The following is a 19,746-nucleotide window of genomic DNA, read 5'->3' on the forward strand; positions in this document are numbered from 1 at the left end:
GTCAACTGAAATGACATGCATCTCGGCGGCCGAACTTCCCCGGGTGGGACCTCCTGGCCCTCAGTGCTATACGATCATTTCATTTTGTGACGTGTAATTTCACAGACTTGAGTTACATGACCATGTGAAATCGGGAAGTATAGGTCATCATGGCTTACCTGACTTCGTACTAGTTCTTTCCAGCTGAGATCTCCTCATTTTGCTATCTACACTCCAATAACTGCAGGTGGGTCCATATCTTAGGCGATCAGGTTATATCCTCAGCCTTTACCGTTTCTTATCTAAGATCACCTAACTCGCCGTTTACTTGGATTTCCGTTCGATGCGATTATTATGTGTTATTCGTTTTCTATCTCGTATCAAGTAGTATGTAGAAAATTATTGCACAGTCCATACAAAAGTTATAAGTATATTTTCCGTTCTAAAACAACTAGGGTGTACGATTCACTCTTGTATTAATAACACCTAGATGTGATGGCCTTCTGCAATGTTATTAACAGGTCCATTGTCAGTGTATTCATTTCTTCTGATGACAGAACAAATTTCTCATCGAAATACTTTCATACGTAGGTAACAAACGTATCTGGTTCAGAGTTAAAAACTGCTTTCATCACTGGTGGCTTGATTTGTAGTGGTATGCCTTGAGATTGATACAAATATTTTGTGACTTTAAATAAGAACAGCCAGCAGTAGAAAGCTTCCTCCCTACTCCTCCTCCTCCCCATCCACCTCCCCTTCCCCCACCACCACCACTCATCACCCCCACCCCTCGACAGGTACGGTTCGACAGTAGCACGCTATGCACATTACCGTTCCCGAATATATATATATATATATATATATATATATATATATATATATATATATATTTTATTATTATTGGTGTTTTGCCCTTAGAGAGCGGATTTGGACTAAACTACATGGCCAGTTTCTTTTGCTGCCTTCCTTGCTGCCCAAACTTCCCTCATTCGCTCGTTGTGTTTCTGTTTCCGGTCCTCTGTCCATGCTTCTTGTCGGCTTTGTGTCTTCGGCCTCATCTTGATTGCCTTTTTGGTTGCCCATATTTCTTTCATCTTCTGGCTTATATATATATATATATATATATATATATATATATATAGAGAGAGAGAGAGAGAGAGAGAGAGAGAGAGAGAGAGAGAGAGAGACCTCCAAACTATGGAGGCTGGTGCCGTTCAGTCAGTCACATTGTCGGTGCTCTTATATGAATCACTGTACTTCCCCAAGTAGCGTACAACTTATGATGCATTGTCACGATATGCAACGTTTCTCTCTGAAATCCGCTTCGAGACCTGAAAATACCGCATTGTTTTGTCTTTTTGCTCTATAAACATAGTTGTGTTTCTGGTGGTAAACGGGATAAAATAGATTAGAGAATGACAGATGCTGCAACAAAAGGGTTCATATAAATATTATATAGAATCGTTTAATTTTGTTATTATTTATTACCATTTATTCTTCAGTATTTGGCTCTTGTTTACGGCAGGAAACTTAAGCAGTTTTCTTTATATTGTCGTCATCTGATACATGTGATTAGTTTTTTTTTTCTCTCTTGAAAATTCCGTTGTTGTGTATATCTTCAATGCCCACGTTCCAAACCATTTATGTAGAGTACGTCTCATTGGCAGTAGTCACCTTCAATTCATTCAATTATAAGCCACCTATTATTGAAATTTCTGTTTAAATTTCTCACAATTATATTAAGATTCATGCAGAATTCAGAAGACGACACACAGCTACAAGGAAGAGTAAATGGATTTGTATTCGGATACCAAGTCATGAAATGGCACTTTACGTAATCTTTTATTAGCAGTCTTTGTTATTAGGTATAACAGCAGTGAAATACAAACAGACAACAAATTTTACGCATATGTATTTAAAATTACTGTATTACAACACTAAGTCATCGCAATTATTGTGTATGGAGATGTAAAATAGATACAAGCAGTTACGAATTTCGTTAGGTTTTACCATCCTGTATTATTGGCTTGTGAAAGTTTTCTGTTTTAAAACAGTTAGCAAATACTAGAGCAAGAAATAGTGAGTGACCAAGAGGCAGTTTATGATGCCTCGTTTATAAGCCTCATACTATGAAAATGAGGAAGTAAAATTGCAGTGCCAGTAAAGTAATAAAGCCAATTAAAGTACATATTTGATTAAAAGATTCTAAGACAATATTTATCACTCTGGGACAATGTACGACACGACTATTCACAGATAACCGGCTATTTCAACAATAAAATGTGATAAATGAGAAATAATTCGTCTTATTTTGAACTTATATAGTATATGAGGTATCAAAACTAGAACCTTAACCTCTTCGGTCCCTATGTAGCATATGTGCTACACCGAAATTTTATTTTTTTCTAGATCAGGGAATAAACCGAACTTTCTGTACATAATTGTAACGTACGCTTTACACCATGTTCTTTCACTGAATTACTTGTTTTCCGTTTCTGCATGTTCCCGAGAGATTCCCAATACGTTGCACCAAATGCTTACAAAAGGTGTTCAACGCAGTGTTCGAAAAACAAAGGTAATTTCTGTTTATTTTTAGTAATTTTGGGTTAGAGTGCGTTTAGATCCTCCTTTAATATGCTAATAGACCCTACACTATCGAATAAATGATTGTTTATTTCATCACAACAGTATAGCGGTATATTGTTACTACTCATATTTTCACATTCCAGTGACGTTGCTTTTATAACTTTTAGATGTTTAATATTGAATTACTTTTAATATAAATGGTATTCACTTTGAACATGTCCTAAAATTTTGATGAATCGCACCAGTAATTTCAGTATCTCAATCTTATTTTGCCCAAGAACAATGTATTGAACAACAATATAAACTTTTCATTCACAAAATCTAAGCTAGAGACCGAAGAGGTTAAGTGGATACTATTCACATTCATTTTGCCTCAAAGCAAGCGATAGAGGAGGACAGCTGCCGCACTCCACCTCCCCACCCCCAAACAACAGAATACTGTTCACAAACCAAATTCGCATTCTGCCCACCATACAGACAAGCATATCAGTTCAATTTCAAAACTGTTTCGCCAGTATGCACCTTGCAACACGAAACGCCATATGGCTCATGTTCTAAAAGCTTCAGTTAGTGTTGCGCATTCAGTCAGAGAACTTTTTAACGTTAGCAACGAATGACAAAATCCACTAAAAATGTGGAATTGAAAGCACAATTCCTGCCAAAAAAGTGAAAGACCCAGAAGAAAAGGAAACCTAACGGGTTTGAGAGGATATGTGATGTTATTTCGGTGATCACAAAATGGAATGAAAGTTACAGAGAACTTGGCATTATGAGCCCACCTCTCTATATGACGTTGCAAACAGTGTGGCCTGGGTGCATGCACTGATTCGATTGGGAATCAGTGTCCTCTTCTGAGGCAAGCTGGCCCACAGCTGTTGTAACTGACCCTTCATGTCCTGAACGCTGTCAATGAGACGCATGTGACGTCCAAACTCCTCCGACACATCTTCTATTGAGGACAGAACTGTGGACCTCTCTGGCCACGGGAGAACACCAACATCACGCAGGCAGTTCATAGAGATGCGTGACGTGTATGGACGAACATCGTTCTGTAGAAAAATGTCACGACGGTCTGGCGAAGTAAAGGTAACATAGGGGATCGCAGGATGTCCGTAACGTACCGTTGTGCTATCATAGTTCTCTCAGTCACTACCACCCGCGACCTGAGGTCACGACCGGTGGCTCCGCACACTATGACACCAGTCGTAACAACACTGTGCCTTTCCTAAACATTTGGAAACCGGGACTTCTGTCCAGATCGCCGCCATACTCGCCAACGATGATCATCAGGTGTAGTGCGGAACCGCTGAACACGACACGGCATCATTCATCAGCGGTCTGCGCTTTCTGTTCGTAGCACCGCTCCAGACGTTTGTGTTGTGGTGTTACAGGGAGCTTATGCTTGGGCCGGTACTTCTTTAGTGCAGCTGCTGCTGGTCTGCGACCAATGATGAAGGATGACATGGAACGTTTGAAGGAGTCCTTTACTTGTTCTCGGACGGCAGGCGCAGGCGTAGAGGTATTACGGTTATCTTGGTACACAATAGGTGGTCCTCCCTTCTGGTGGCCTGGTGTGGATGATCAGAACCTTGACGAAGTGCAGGCCTTCCCTCCGACTGCCACGCAGTCCAACATCTGGCCGCTATCACATCCGAATGCCTCAGAAGTCTGGATGGTGCAGGATGGGAACAGCTGCCCAGCTCAGACCCCTTTCAAACTCTGTCAAGGGTTGATACGCTGTCTCACATTTTTAAGCGTCATCTCCGAGTTCTTCACAGTGATCACTCAACATCTGACACTGCTCATGCCTGCTGTATACACTACGAGGCCTCGTAACAATGCTAAACACGAACAATGCTAATGAACACTGGTGGCCGTTCCTACCTGTCACGTAGAACTGCATCTCCAATCACGTATATACCAGGCGATGGTGTGTACGTGTACGAAGTTACATTGACGTCCGACCGTGTCTTCTGGGTGTTCCACTTTTTTCTTGTCAGACAGTGTATTTTCAAGTTTCTGAATGTTGCCTGATGGCTCTGAGCACTATTGGACTTAACTTCTAAGGTCATCAGTCCCCTAGAACTTAGAACTACTTAAACCTAACTAACCTAAGGACATAACACGCATCCATGCCCGAGGCAGCATTCGAACCTGCGACCGTAGCGATCGCGCGGTTTCAGACTGTAGCGCCTAGAACCGCTAGGAAATGTTGCCTGACTAAGAGGAAAACAATACGTATAAATTTCAAACAAACTATTATCTCCAAGCACGAATCATTAAATTGTCTCGTCACTTGTCTATTACACAATACAAAACAATTACCATACACAATGGGCCAACAATTTATTGTAATACCCATTGCCGCACTACTGATACATACCGAGCTGTTACTGACAATTATTTTTGTTTTAATTCTGTCTTTCACAATAATTAATATAATATTTATTTCAATAATATTTTTATAATAAACTGTTCTTTATTTGTTTATATCAATTACAATTAACTTATCACCAACAGAAAGAAAGTAGCAGAACGATGGAAGAAATACTTGGAGAAAGTTTGCAATGAGGAGTTTCCACATGCTCCAATTTCAGTGTTAACTCCAGTAGAGGGACCCATTGCACCAGTCACCAAGGATGAGGCTGTAGAAGCATTACGGAAAATGAAAAATAGAAATACAACGGGGCCAGATGATCTTCCTGCAGAGTTGTGGAAATCAAAACAATGGGATTCAGCTGAATGGTTGACGGATTACTTTAATAATATCATTGAGGAGGGAAAGATTCCAGCTGACTGGACATGCAGCATAGCAGTTCCAATTTGAAAGGAGAAGGGAAGTCTAGCTGAATGTAACAACTACCGCCCAATACGCCTTCTGTCACATACCATGTAAGTATCATCGATAAAAGCATCCGACAATTTATAGTCAGTCTCTCCATCAATCAATGTGGATTCGTGAAGGGCTGTGGGACGACAAATGTTATCCACGCAGCTCCCTACTTATCGAAAAGCACCGTGATAAGTCAAAACATCTACACTTTGCCTTTCTCGAAGTTGGAAAGGCCTTTGACCGAGTGCCACACCAGTTAATTTGGCTTGGCCTGCGAGTACCTGAAGAGCTCGTTAGGTTGGTCAGACTGTTCTACCAGAACCCGTAGAGCCGGATGCAGTCAGCTGCCGGATTATCTGACGACTTCCCTATTTTCCGTGGGAGTTCACCAGGGATCTGCTCTCTCGCCGCTCCTATTGAGCGCTGTCATGGATACCGTCATACGAAACCTGCAGAAAACCTCACCCTGGACGTTACTGTGATGTGCTGCTGGCCAGTGAGGATAAGAATGATCTGCAACATCAAGACCAAGCCTGGAATGACAGCCTTGCAGATGTAGGACTACGGTCCAATGTGTTGAAAACATGTTACCTTTCTACATTTTTAAATGACTCTGTAACCATCAGAATCAATGGTGTTGACCTCCCAACAGCAAGGACTTTTAAGTACCGGAGCTCGACAATTGCTGCCGATGAAAATCTCAGTGCAGAAATCTCCAGCCGCTTTAGCAGCGCGTGACTCAAATGACGTTCCGTTACGGAGTACTATGTAACAAGAAAATTCCAAACAGACTCAAATCAGAAGTATATCGATAGGTTATCCGTCCAGTTGCACTGTGTGGGGGTGAATGCTGGCCTTTAACAAAGGAAGCAGAGGAAACACTTAGGTGGACATCGGGATTAACATTGCATGACCACGTCACAAATAATGAAGTTCGCAGGCTATACGGTGTCGCACCAATAGTAGACAAAATGAAAGAAAGCCGCCTATGTTGGTACGGGCATGTCCTTAGAGCAGACTAGACAACAATAGCATCTTATGCAGCTCGACATGTGGTGCAGCCCTTAGTGGCCTGCCTCTATGGTTTCTATTTTAACATCTTGTGACTAAAGCGTTATCGCTTCATACGTGACATGCCAGTTTTAAATGTTTTATTTCTGATGAAGGCACTCTTAGAAGTGGCCGAAACCTTGGTCAAATAGACCTAATTTTCTCGACTGAGGGCTGCAATTATTTTAACAATCAGTACCACTTGTGTCTTGTCACCGTAACAGGCAGCCAGAGGGTTCCGTCTTGCAATCCGTTACGCACGAACAGCTCCGTCCGGTCACGGTGTTACCAGCGCGACTGCAACGTCTTCTAACCTTGGGAACGTTCAATCGCAAACGTCTAGTTACTATATCCACTGATGCGGGGTGCCAGCCGCGGCTAGAACATATCCGTTTGTTCGCTAATACACAGCGCAACACAATTAAATGATCTCGTATTCGAAACCCCGTAACTGACTCCCGTTGCAATCAGGATATTTGGCTCAAAGGTGCATACAACCTACCTTTGCAATGTAGCAGAAACGTGGTGTCTTCGAAGTCACCTTATGGCTCGGCGGCGCATCAAACAGGAAAGTTTCCAGAATGAGATTTTCACTCTGCAGCGGAGTGTGCGCTGATATGAAACTTCCTGGCAGATTAAAACTGTATCTGCCAGGAAGTTTCATATCAGCGCACACTCCGCTGCAGAGTGAAAATCTCATTCTGGAAACATCCCCCAGGTTGTGGCTAAGCCAGGTCTCCGCAATATCCTTTCTTTCAGGAGTGCTAATTCTGCAAGGTTCGCAGGAAAGCTTCTGTAAAGTTTGGAAGGTAGGAGACGAGGTACTGGCAGAAGTAAAGCTGTGAGGACCGGGCGTGAGTCGTGCTTGGGTAGCTCAGATGGTAGAGCACTTACCCGCGGAAGGCAAAGGTCCCGAGTTCGAGTCTCGGTCCGGCACACAGTTTTAATCTGCCAGGAAGCTTCAAACAGGAAAGTGTCAAAACAAGGGAAAAACAGGCCAGAGCTCAGAAGTTCATGTAAGGTGTAAGTTGAGTTACTAATGTCACATTGGCACCAAATTTCACCACAATTCTCTCTAACACCACCGCGGACATGTTACACGATGGACGGATGTCGCACCCAAGATTACCAACATCTCATCCCTTCTCCTGATGCCTCCACGATATAGGTCAGAACCGCGATGTTCGCCATTGAAATCAAGCGGCTTACTTACAGGTGACCACGAAAATATTTGAAACACACCGCCTCTCAGAACTGACACAAAAAGGCCTCGGGTGGAATAAATGGCGCAAACGAAAACACTCTTTTCATTGAGGCGTTGATTCCCACACATTTCGCGGTCGTAAACAACAGTTCGCAGTGCGATAAGCAACGGGACTACATTCTTCACAATCTTAAACACTGTTGACATCCCACGTTCACCTCATTATCTGTCAGTGCCACCTACCTAAATTTTTTGAGCAGTTCCTGTACACAGAAAGCCCGTGAGAGAGGACTGGCCACTTGCTAGTAGGCGTGCAGGATTGGAGGGTCGTCAAGGTGTTGCCTGCCTGCTGGCGTCTAGGACTCTCATCTTATGTTTTCTCTGCACGGATACATTTTTCAACCGCTCGACGTGTGGGGGTTCTTAGGAGAACCCTTTGCCATTTTATTCGCGCACATGTCAGTCTCGCAACCCTCTGTGATCTCGCCACTGGAGGATGCAAAACAAGAGGGCTGGAATGGTAGTGGTGGTGGTAAGTGCCTGTGGGACCAAACTGCTGAGGTCATCGATCCCTAGGCTTACACACTACTTAATCTAACTGAGGGAGGACTAGAACTTCCGAAGGGGGGAGCTGCGCGAACCGTAGCAAGGCGCCTGAGACCGCGCGGTGAGGGATGAAAAAATACGCACCCTTTCCCGCCTCAGACCGCATTCACATTTCCGTCTCTGGTGGTTCCACACCGTATACCAGAGCAAACACTGAGGTCGCACTGCACTCCAAAGAGGTGCGATCGCATTAAGTGGGGTTGCTGGCTCATGATGTCCTTAGAGAAGGGTTGAAGCATCCGTAGGGTATCAGCAGTGTCAAAGATTTCAAGGATGTCACCCGGTTGCTCGCCGCACTGCGAACTGTCGTTTTCGATCACGAAATGTGAGGGAATCAATGTTTCAAGGGAAGGAGTAGTTTCATTGACGCCCTTTATGCCACTTTCTGAAGTCTTTCAGCTGCGATCCTGAGCGGCGGAGTATGTGAAGTGTTTTCGTCTGACACCTTAAGAAAATCGCGTGGTTTCAACAATGAGAGTCGCTATTCTAACCTCTATCGCGGAGGAGTCAAAAGAAGAGCTGAAATGTAAGACGGGGTGCACCGACCTTTGCATCGTGCGATACGTCCACGGAGGCGATGGACAGAATTGTGGTGAAATTTGGTGCCAATGTGTCATCATTAACCAACCTTACGGTCATATGAACTTCTGAGCTCTGGCTTTTTCTTCGCGTGTGTCGACGACACCCTGCTGTCTGAGGCTTCTCCGAGCCCGAGGGTGACGTCGCAGGGTATCAAGTTTTTGCACAATCATAGAGGAATGTTGTAGGCAGCTTTGTGCCAAATTTCAAACTTATCTGTCGCAATGACAGACAGTTACAGAGTTTCGCAAATTTGAGTGCAGTCGCTCAACTGCACAAGGCCGTGACACGTGTGCCATGCGCTTCTCAGGACAATCCAATGTTCTTGCATTGTGCAAATTTAATGTGCAGCATGTTCCAAAATAATCTTTACGATTTCGATCACTTAACTTACAGAAAAGGGAAACGCAGAAAGATGCAGTTCTGAAATATACGTGATCGAAGTTCTAAGGATAATTTTGGAACACGCAGTACTGTAGGAAAGTGACGTGAAGAAATTTCACATTCAATTTTGTGTGTAGTTGTGCGTGATAGCCATCAATGAACAAAAGACAGAAATGTATTTATATGTGGGCGATTATCGTTATTATTATGGTAAGGGACGAAAGTAATGAAACTGTTCGGTGTGATATGCGAAACTTCCTGCCAGATTAAAACTGTGTGCCGGACCGAGACTCGAACTCGGGACTTTGCCTTTCGCGGGCAAGGTTCGCAAGAGAGCGTCTATGAAGTTTGGAAGGCAGGAGACGAGGTACTGGTGGAAGTAAAGCTGTGAGGAGGGGGCGTGAGTCATGTTTGGGTAGCTCAATTGGTAGAGCACTTTCCTGCGAAAGGCAAAGGTCTCGAGTTCGAATCTCTGTCCGGTACACAGATTTAATCTGCCATGAAGTTTCATATCAACGCACACTCCACTGTAGAGCGAAAATCTCATTCCATTGCGATATGTGTCTTCAAATATGTTTCAAAACGACTGGGAGGTGCTTGAGAAAACGTCTGGAGTGGAGGCATCCCAAAAGAAATTTATTAACACACAGAAGAAGTGCTACAGATTTTAGGAGCCTACACTTGCTTGGAACTGGAACGTTGTAACCTACATGATTAGTATAAAAAGTAATGAGTCGAGATTCGGGCAAAATGATGGATCGAAGACATCACTACAAACAAAATTCGTCAGAGTAGGACAATGTGACGTCTACGCACTGCTACCAACGAGTTTTCCATGCTTGGGTGGCCCTCTGGAAGTATTTTCTGGGATGTCTTTCAAATACACGTTGAAGCCGTTTGATCTCCACTACGTCTGTTGGGGTAGTATTCATGCGGTGGAACTGGACAAAATCCATGGTGCCACTCGGGATTGTAGCTGAGTGGAGGTGGGGGAAGGGGCTGGGGGTGGTGGTGGTGGTGGTGGTGGTCAGGGAGCCGTTGCGATGCCATTCCGGCCTAGGTAGACGCTGAATGTGAAGCAGATGTGGCTTGGTGCATTGTCAAGATACAACCTCCAATTGGCGGGAATATCTGGTCTCATTCGATTTACCATTCTCTTCAGTCTTTTCAGCACTTCCACATAGAAAGAAACGGTGAAGGTCTGTCGCTCAGGTACAGTTTCGTGATGGGCCACATCCTTGGTATCAAAGAAAACAGTGAGCATAGATGGATTTGTCCTTTGGCGTCCTCCTTCGACCCTTTTTTTGACGAAGGGGATCTGGTGTGTGCCTTTGGCACTTTAACGTTTTGTTTTCTACTCGAACTCAAACTCCCACTTTCGCCGCTGGTTATCATATTGTCTAAATCTCATGGTCTGTTTCCATGTGGTACAAAAGACCTTCGCAAACAAGGATACACTTTTTCTTTTCGTCTCTGTTAAAACTTTTGGGACGAACATGGCACCTAGGTGATGTTTTTGTGTGCAGTCGCTCTATCAATTCCTACGTGGTCTGCCATCAATCTAACACTGAGCTAGTGGTCTGAGTTCAACACGTCACGCACACTTTGCACAATGTCTTCGTTTCTGCACAAGTGACCTGTGTGGGATCCATGTTCGACATTCTCTCGACCATCTTTGAAGCATTTCTCCCAACGCCAATGAGCATCTTTTAATAGCTTTTCGCTTTCGAAAACTAACTAGATCATTGTCAATGTCTCATTAGGTGATATTTGGAGCAACAAGCAGACTATTCGTAATATCTTTGCTTTTTTAAGATTAGACCAAGCCTGTAGCCAGGGATATACTACAGTGAGGTGAAAGAAGTCATGGAATACCGAAATTCACAAATACAAATGGCGATAGCATCACGTGTGCGAGGTATAAATGGGCAGTGAATTAGCGCAGCTGTCCTTGTACTCAGATGGTTTGCGTGAGAAGGTATCCGATGTGATTATGGCCGCACGATGGAAATCAATTGGCTCTGAAAGCGGAATGGTAGTCGGAATAGTCGCAAGAGACTTTACATTTCGTAGATCGTTAGGAAATTCAATACTCAGAGATGCACAGTGTCAAGAGAGTGCCGAGAATATCACATTCCCGGCATTACCTCTCACCATGGACAACACAGTGGCCGGTAGCCTTCACTTAACGACCGAGAGCAGCGGCGTTTGTTAGTGATAACCGAGAAGCAACACACCGTAAATTAACCGCAGAAATCAATGTGGAACGTACGATGAACGTATCTGTTACGACAGTGCGACGAAATTTGGCGCTAATGGGCTGCGATAGCAGACGGGCGACGCGAGTGTCTTTGCTAACAGCGCGACATCGCCTGCAGCGCCTCTCTTGGGCTTGTGACCATATCGGTTTGGTCCTAGAAGACTGAAAAACCGTGGCGTGGTCAGACGACTCCCAATTTCAGTTCGTAAGAGCTGATGGTAGAGTTAGAGTGTGGCACACATCCCACGAAGCCATGAACTCAAGTTGTCAACAACGCACTGTACCAGCAGCCTTGCTCCATAATTGCTTCGGTTGTGTTTACATGGAATCGACTGGGTCTTCTAATCAAAGTGAACTCATAATTGACAGTAAATGGTTGTGTGCGGTTACATGGACACCATTTGCTTCCGTTCATAGACTTCATGTTGACAAACATTTGTAGAATTTTTATGGATTACGATGAGACATGTCACTGGGCCACAATTGTTCGTGATTGGTTTGAAGAACATGAAGAACATTCTGGACAATTCAAGCGAATTATTTGATCACCCAGATCGTCAGACATGAATCCCATCGAACCTTTATGGGACATAATCGAGAGGCCAGTTCATGTACAGGGTGGCGCACGAAATGTGTTACCATTTTGTTTTTTAATATAAACTTTATTGTCAATACAATCTGAAAGGAACATATATTACAATGAAGAGCCGTCCATGGAGATTTGTTCTAACTCAGCACATGCTCAATATGTCCACCATTTCGTTTCCTAACTTCCTTCAAACGAACACTAAAGTTAGTGATTACCCTACGGCACATGTCTTCCGTAATTTCACTGCAAGCTTGAAGGATAAGTCTTCTGAGCTCCATTAAATCACGTGGACGTTTCGGGAAATTTTTTTTCCTTGAGGTACCCCCAAAGAAAAAAGTCACATGGATTAAGGTCTGGACTATTGGGGGGCCAATTCTGTCCGTCATTGAAGCGACCTGGAAACCTGAGTGAAATGATCCGCATGTCGAAACGCTCGTGTAAAAACTCCAACACAGTGATTGCAGTATGTGGCCTTGCTCCATCTTGCGTGAACCACTGCGTGTTGAAGGGCAAGGCAGTAGCAAGAAGCTGTGGAATTTAATGGAGCTCAGAAGACTTATTCTTCAAGTTTGCAGTGAAATTACGGAAGACATGTGCCGTAGGGTAATCACTAACTTCAGTGTTCGTTTGAAGGAAGTTAGGAAGCGAAATGGTGGACATAGTGAGCATGTGCTGAGTTAGAACAAATCTCCATGGACGGCTCTTCATTGTAGTATATGTTCCTTTCAGATTGTACTGACAATAAAGTTTATATTCAAAAACAAAATAGTAACACATTTCGTGCGCGACCCTGTACAAAATCGTTCACCGATAGCACTTTCACATTTACGAACGGCTATAGAGGCAGCTAACACGAATTGTTTACAGACGAATGGAAAAACTAGTAGAAGCCGACCTCGGGGAAGATCAGTTTGGATTCCGTAGAAATACTGGAACACGTGAGGCAATACTGACCTGACGACTTATCTTAGAAGAAAGATTAAGGAAAGGCAAACCTACGTTTCTAGCATTTGTAGACTTGGAGAAAGCTTTTGACAATGTTGACTGGAATACTCTCTTTCAAAATCTAAAGGTGGCAGGGGTAAAATACAGGGAGCGAATGGCTATTTACAATTTGTACAGAAACCAGATGGCAGTTATAAGAGTCGAGGGACATGAAAGGCAAGCAGTGGTTGGGAAGGGAGTGAGACAGGGTTGTAGCCTCTCCCCGATGTTATTCAATCTGTATATTGAACAAGCAGTAAAGGAAACAAAAGAAAAATTCGGAGTAGGTATTAAAATCCATGGAGAAGAAATAAAAACTTTGAGATTCGCCGATGACATTGTAATTCTGTCAGAGACAGCAAAGGACTTGGAAGAGCAGTTGAACGGAATGGATGGTGTCTTGAAGGGAGGATATAAGATGAACATAAACAAAAGCAAAACGAGGATAATGGAATGTAGTCGAATTAAGTCGGGTGATGTTGAGGGTATTAGATTAGGAAATGAGACACTTAAAGTAGTAAAGGACTTTTGCTATTTGGGGAGCAAAATAACTGATGATGGTCGATGTAGAGAGGGTATAAAATGTAGACTGGCAATGGCAAGGAAAGCGTTTCTGAAGAAGAGAAATTTGTTAACATCGAGTATAGATTTAAGTGTCAGGAAGTCATTTCTGAAAGTATTTGTATGGGGTGTAGCCATGTATGGAAGTGAAACATGGACGGTAAATAGTTTGGACAAGAAGAGAATAGAAGCTTTTGAAATGTGGTGCGACAGAAGAATGCTGAAGATTAGATGGGTAGATCACATAACTAACGAGGAAGTATTGAATAGGATTGGGGAGAAGAGAAGTTTGTGGCACAACTTGACCAGAAGAAGGGATCGGTTGGTAGGACATGTTCTGAGGCATCAAGGGATCACCAATTTAGTATTGGAGGGCAGCGTGGAGGGTAAAAATCGTAGGGGGAGACCAAGAGATGAATACACTAAGCAGATTCAGAAGGATGTAGGTTGCTGTAGGTACTGGGAGATGAAGAAGCTTGCACAGGATAGAGTAGCATGGAGAGCTGCATCAAACCAGTCTCAGGACTGAAGACCACAACAACAACAATAGAGGCAGCATGGCTCAGTACTTTTTCATGGGATTTCCAACGACTTGTTGAGTCCATGCCACGTCGAGTTGTTGCACTACACCGGGCAAGAGGAGGTCCTACACGATATTAGGACGTATGCCATGACTTTTATCACCTCAGTGTACAAACATTCTATTACTCGTTGTTAAAAGTTTCGCTCATCTCCATCTACTGACTGTAGAACATTGAATTTAATTGGAAACCTGTAAAAGCACAACAATGTAAGTGACAGCTGCACCGACAATGGACACAAAGAGCTGCAAGTCAATGTTGAAGAATCCTGCAGCAGAAAAGTGTAACGGATCCATTTGCAGGTGAAAAACATCGGCCGCTTCCCTGGGTCGTAACAGTGTCCGTACCTTCTCGAATAACAGAGACACCCGGCAAGCGCGGTGGGCCGCAGAAGAGCACGCCCAGCAAGTAGCGAGGAGGTGGCTCAGTTTAAACAGCAACCAAAAGGAGAGCCACAATAGGAGTGGCCTGTACCGCTCGATGCCCAGCGTCGCCGCCGCGCCGTAGCTCAAGGAGGTGACGAGGAGCAGTTCGCTGACGGTAGCCAGTAGCAGGGCCGGGCCGAAGTGCCGGCCGCAGAGGTGGCCGCAGCGGTGGAGCGCCAGCCGGGCGCGCTGCAGCCGGCGCAGTTCGCCGGCCACGGCCACGGGCGCAGCCGGCAGCCCCGCCCTCGCGACCGCCTCGTCCAGGGCGGACTCGGAGGTGACTCGGGGCCGCACGCTTCTCAGCAGAAGTGCGCTGACAGTACCCATACGGTCTCGCACCATCAACACGATGCTGGTGAACTGCACTCGTCCGACCAGACAGTACCCTTGGAGGCAGAAAGGAATGGCCGTAGCAGGATTATAGCTGAAGACATTAAACACAAGAGACAAAGTTAAAGGTACGACGAGGTAAAGCCCGGTGGAAACCAACAAAATAAATGCCATTAGCCTCGTTCTACGGTAACAGTCCCTAACGTACATTTTCTCGTATTTGGCAAATAATTCGTCCACTAATTCCAAAAGCTCAAAAATCTCTGTTATATGAGTGCTTCCAGTAATTATACATTCTGTGAGTAGCACAGCTGGCTCCAGCCAGCTGAGCAGAACAAATAAAACATCTATAAATGCAAGTGTCTTTGGCTGGTGAGCAAGTTGTTCTACACAGGTCTGGCTGTAGCTGCAGAATAATCCGGGTACTACTACACACACCAACCAGACTGCAGACAGCCCTGTCACACTTATTCTGCTGCGAATGGAGGGCCCTGGATCATCTGACGTCAATGGAGCCACACCACATACCTGAGTCAATAGGTGCATGGGCCTGATGGCACTTTTTAACTCACACTTTGTCATGCCCAAATAGATATAAGTTATTTACAGAGGAAGACAACAAGTAAGTCTTAATGTGTTATTCCTTGTGGATCTGTGAACGAACAGTCGTGAAACACCGAGAAAACGGGTACCAAACACTTAACTGTTGAATAATAGTATTAGCAGAAAGTACAGTTACTAGTTACTCGAGACACAGTCACGACAAATTTCTCACTCTGCTATCAAGAAAACAGCGCTACTTGTATTCAACGTGCTTAGAGTAGGTTAATTTCGATCCACTGCACGTTTAGACTGTTAAAGGAACTGCAGTAAGTAATATTGGATGCACTGTTTCTAGGTCACTGTGTACACTGGAGGAGCGATCGAAGTTCGTTACAGTTAATGAACCGGCACTAAACTGAGAATATGTAGACACAGGCGACTACTAGAATCTAAATGCTGATGTAGGTCTCCCCATATCGATCTCTTTTTGAATATTTCATTATAAAGAGATACTGTTACGACCGATACCCTCGTCAAACTTTCTGTCTCCGTGGTAACACTTGCGTAGACACGCACCAGAGTATACATATATATAATTTAATTTCTTAAATAATGTCATTTTCATCATGTAAATATGCGGCGATGTTATCTTAGAAAGCACAGGCACCCAAAACTTTTCTGAAAGTCCTGTTATCAACGAGTCTCTTCACAGAAGAAACAGTGGGTACCTGACATATTCAGTCGATGCAGTAGGCAATCTATAAATTTGTGCTGTAGTCTTCTTATGAAAACTTTAATATATTTGCGAATATCGCTCTGTTAAGAAATTAGTAGATTACTAGCTTCGGCAATATAAATTGCCGTCTTCACGTTTACAAAAGAAAATAAGCCGAGGTTACAGACTTAAGGAAATGTGAAAGAACACAGTGGGGCAGACAAAAAAATTACATACTCATCAACCTGACAAAGTTTATCACATCATACATCCATTTAAACCACTGTCATTTGAAGACCATAGTGTTCTGTAAGATAATAAATCCCATAAAATTCTGTTCATATGGACAGATAATGAATGTGTCTACTCAATAAAATTAAGCAAAAACATACAATAAGAAAATCGAGGCAGTACGATAACACGACAGATGTGCAACAATATACCGGGTGATCAAAAGGTCAGTATAAATTTGAAAACTGAATACATCACGGAATTATGTAGATAGAGAGGTACAAATTGACACACATGATTGGAATGACATGGGAGTTTTATTAGAACCAAAAAAATACAAAAGATCAAAAAATGTCCGACAGATGGCACTTCATGATCAGAATAGCCATAATTAGCATAACAAAGTAAGATGATGTTCTTTACAGGAAATGGTCAATATGTCCACCATCATTCCTCAACAATAGCTGTAGTCGAGGAATAATGTTGTGAACAGCACTGTAAAGCATGTCCGTAGTTATGGTGAGGCATTGGCGTCGGATGTTGTCTTTCAGCATCCATAGAGATGTCTGTCGATCACGATACACTTGAGACTTCAGGTAACCCCAAAGCCAATAATCGCACGGACTGAGGTCTGGGGACCTGGGAGGCCAAGCATGACGAAAGGGGCGGCTGAGCAAATGATCATCACCAAACGAAGCGCACAAGAGATCTTTCACGCGTCTAGCAATATGGGATGGAGCGCCATCCTGCATAAACATCGTACGTTCCAGCAGGTGTTTATCAACCAGGCTGGGGATGATGCGATTCTGTAACATATCGGCGTACCTCTCACCCGTCACGGTAGCAGTTACAAAACCAGAATCACGCATTTCCTCGAAGAAAAAAGGCCTGATAACGGTAGGTGTGGTAAATCCAACCCATACCGTGACTTTCTCGTCGTGCAATGGAGTTTCCACAACAGTTCTAGGATTTTCGGTAGCCCAAATTCTGCAGTTGTGGGCGTTGACAGACTCTCGGAGCGTGAAATGAGCTTCGTCGGTCCACAACACGTTACTCAACCAACCGTCATCTTCCGCCATCTTTTGAAACGCCCACACCGCAAATGCCCTCCGATTCACTTACTCGCCAGGTAAGAGTTCATGATGTTGATGGATTTTGTACGGGTAGCATCGGAGAGTACGCCAACCAAACAGTAGTGTATGGAATGCCGGTGCGACGTGCGACTGCACGAGCGCTGACTTCCCCGTGCATAGACGAACCCGCTACAGTCTCCATTTCTTCCTGAACTGTCTCAGCACCATTACGCCTTGTGCTCGGTCGGCCACTACGGGGTCTATCGTCTAAACAACCCTTGGCTATGAACTTCGAAATTATTCTCGCCACAGCTGCATTTGTCAACGGACCTTTACCCGTTCGAATCCCCTTCCTATGGCGATAAGATCGTAACGCTGAACTAGCACATTCCCTATTCTGATAATACAGCTTCACTAAAAGCCCCTTTGTAGGTAACGTCAACATGCTGCGACTGCTGGCGCATCTGATCCTCTCTCTCATTACAGCTCCTTTTATACACGATTGTCATGCGCAGTCACTGACGTTTTGCTGTCCAGCGCCATCTGTCAGACATTTTATGAACGTTGTTTTTTTTGTTTCTAATAAAACCCCATGTCATTCCAAGCATGTATGTCAGTTTTTACCTCTATATCTACATTATTCCGTAGTTTATTAAGTTTTCAAATTTATACTGACTTCTTGATCACCCGGTATATACACAACTTAGAATTTATATACCTTGAACAAACCCCGTAGTTTGGCCCCTTACTCCCCAAACCAACCTACCAACCATAAACAAAACATACCACGTATAATTTCACTTAGGCAAAATACCATGTTGGCTAAGAGAGTAACTGTCGATTAGGCATAGAGTACAACGGAAATGCTAAGTGATGAGAGGTACCACCAGATGGTGGTCCGCAACGCATTACCTCAATTAGAAATAATTCAATAGAGTCCCACATTTGTTTTATATTACAATTAACAAAGGTAATTTAACATTAAAAATAGTATGTACTAAGTAATTATAACGGCAAAATTACAGAAACTGTACTTAAAGAGACACCGCGTGCTGTAAGTTGTCATACATAACTGACTAAAAAACCTTTTGACGTAACGATAAGACAAAAAACAAATTTGTGAGCCATTTGGAAAATAATTTTTCTTTTGAAATATAATAGCATCAAGGCTAAAACAACCTATTACAAACGATACGTTGATGATGTAATAGTCCTTTATAATGGTACTGTTGATGAGCTGTTTGACTATCTAGCGGCGCTGAACTGCATGCGTCCCCAAGATAAAGTTCACTTTAGAATTTGAAAATAATAACTTCATATTTTTTTAGGTTTAACTATTACTAAGTTAAATAGTAGACATGCAACTGTAAATGAGAAAGTCGTTTAGTTTCAGAATTTGCTTTCACTATTTACCACAATTTCACTAGTAATCACACAGCATGTCTTATCACCAAGACATGAGAACAACAAAAGGTAACTTTTACTAATGCTAATAAACGAAAAGCGTAAATTTTCAAATTAATCTTTGGCATGAAAGTCGAATTATTATCTATACATTTATCAATAACAAAAATTACTAAGTTCCTTTATAATCATTAAAAAATAAAACAGAAAATAATAACAACAGTGTACCCTTAACCTACTAGGAGTGTAAGAGTAGATACTGGATCTGGCTTAGCACTGATTACACACAAAAGGCCCGCAGTTAACCACTCTTCGCATAATCGACATTGATTCCAGGTTTCATCGTTAAGAGCTTCCACATCCTGGGCAGGTAGTGGCATCATCTTCATCATTGTACTGAGGTCGTTGACGGTAGCTGGTTTTCGTAACGTTTTGTTTCTCTTTTCTGTCGTTTTTTTACTCGCTCGCTTTCGTTTATCCATTTGTTATAGAGTTTCTCGGCTTTTCCCCTTTTTCTTTTTCTTCCGAAAGGGCTTCATAGGGTGAAGATGTCAAGATTGCTGACTTTAACCTCTGGTTCAGATTTTCTTTTATCCTTTGCTTTAGGAGTGGTAAAATTAATTAATGCTAACAGTAATTATTTTTGTGGGCTTTGGTGTCACATCTTTTTCTGGCTATGATTAGTCTGTCCACGGCTTGGATCTACAAATGCATTTGAGTTTTGATTGACGTCTTTGTTGCCACCAATGATAGAGCATTAAGTTCTTCCTCAATTACGTGAGGATTAAATGACTCTATGCCTGCAGCTGCAAAAAATATTTTTCAGTTA

General features: G+C 43.2%; 1 protein-coding gene across 1 annotated transcript in view; it reads right to left on the reverse strand.

Moving 5' to 3' along the window:
* Positions 1-15,533, reverse strand: part of LOC126169062 (uncharacterized) — a 154,297-nt gene extending 138,764 nt beyond the window's left edge. Inside the window, exons 1-2 of the mRNA XM_049920615.1 lie at positions 15,480-15,533; positions 14,671-14,810 (exon numbers count right to left, since the gene is read on the reverse strand). Of these exons, the coding sequence (XP_049776572.1) occupies positions 14,671-14,810; positions 15,480-15,533 (194 nt within the window). The remainder of the gene's footprint in view (positions 1-14,670; positions 14,811-15,479) is intronic.
* Between the last annotated feature and the right edge of the window lie 4,213 nt (positions 15,534-19,746).

The sequence above is a fragment of the Schistocerca cancellata genome, chromosome 1 (assembly GCF_023864275.1).
Source record: "Schistocerca cancellata isolate TAMUIC-IGC-003103 chromosome 1, iqSchCanc2.1, whole genome shotgun sequence".
Taxonomy (NCBI): Eukaryota; Metazoa; Arthropoda; class Insecta; order Orthoptera; family Acrididae; genus Schistocerca; species Schistocerca cancellata.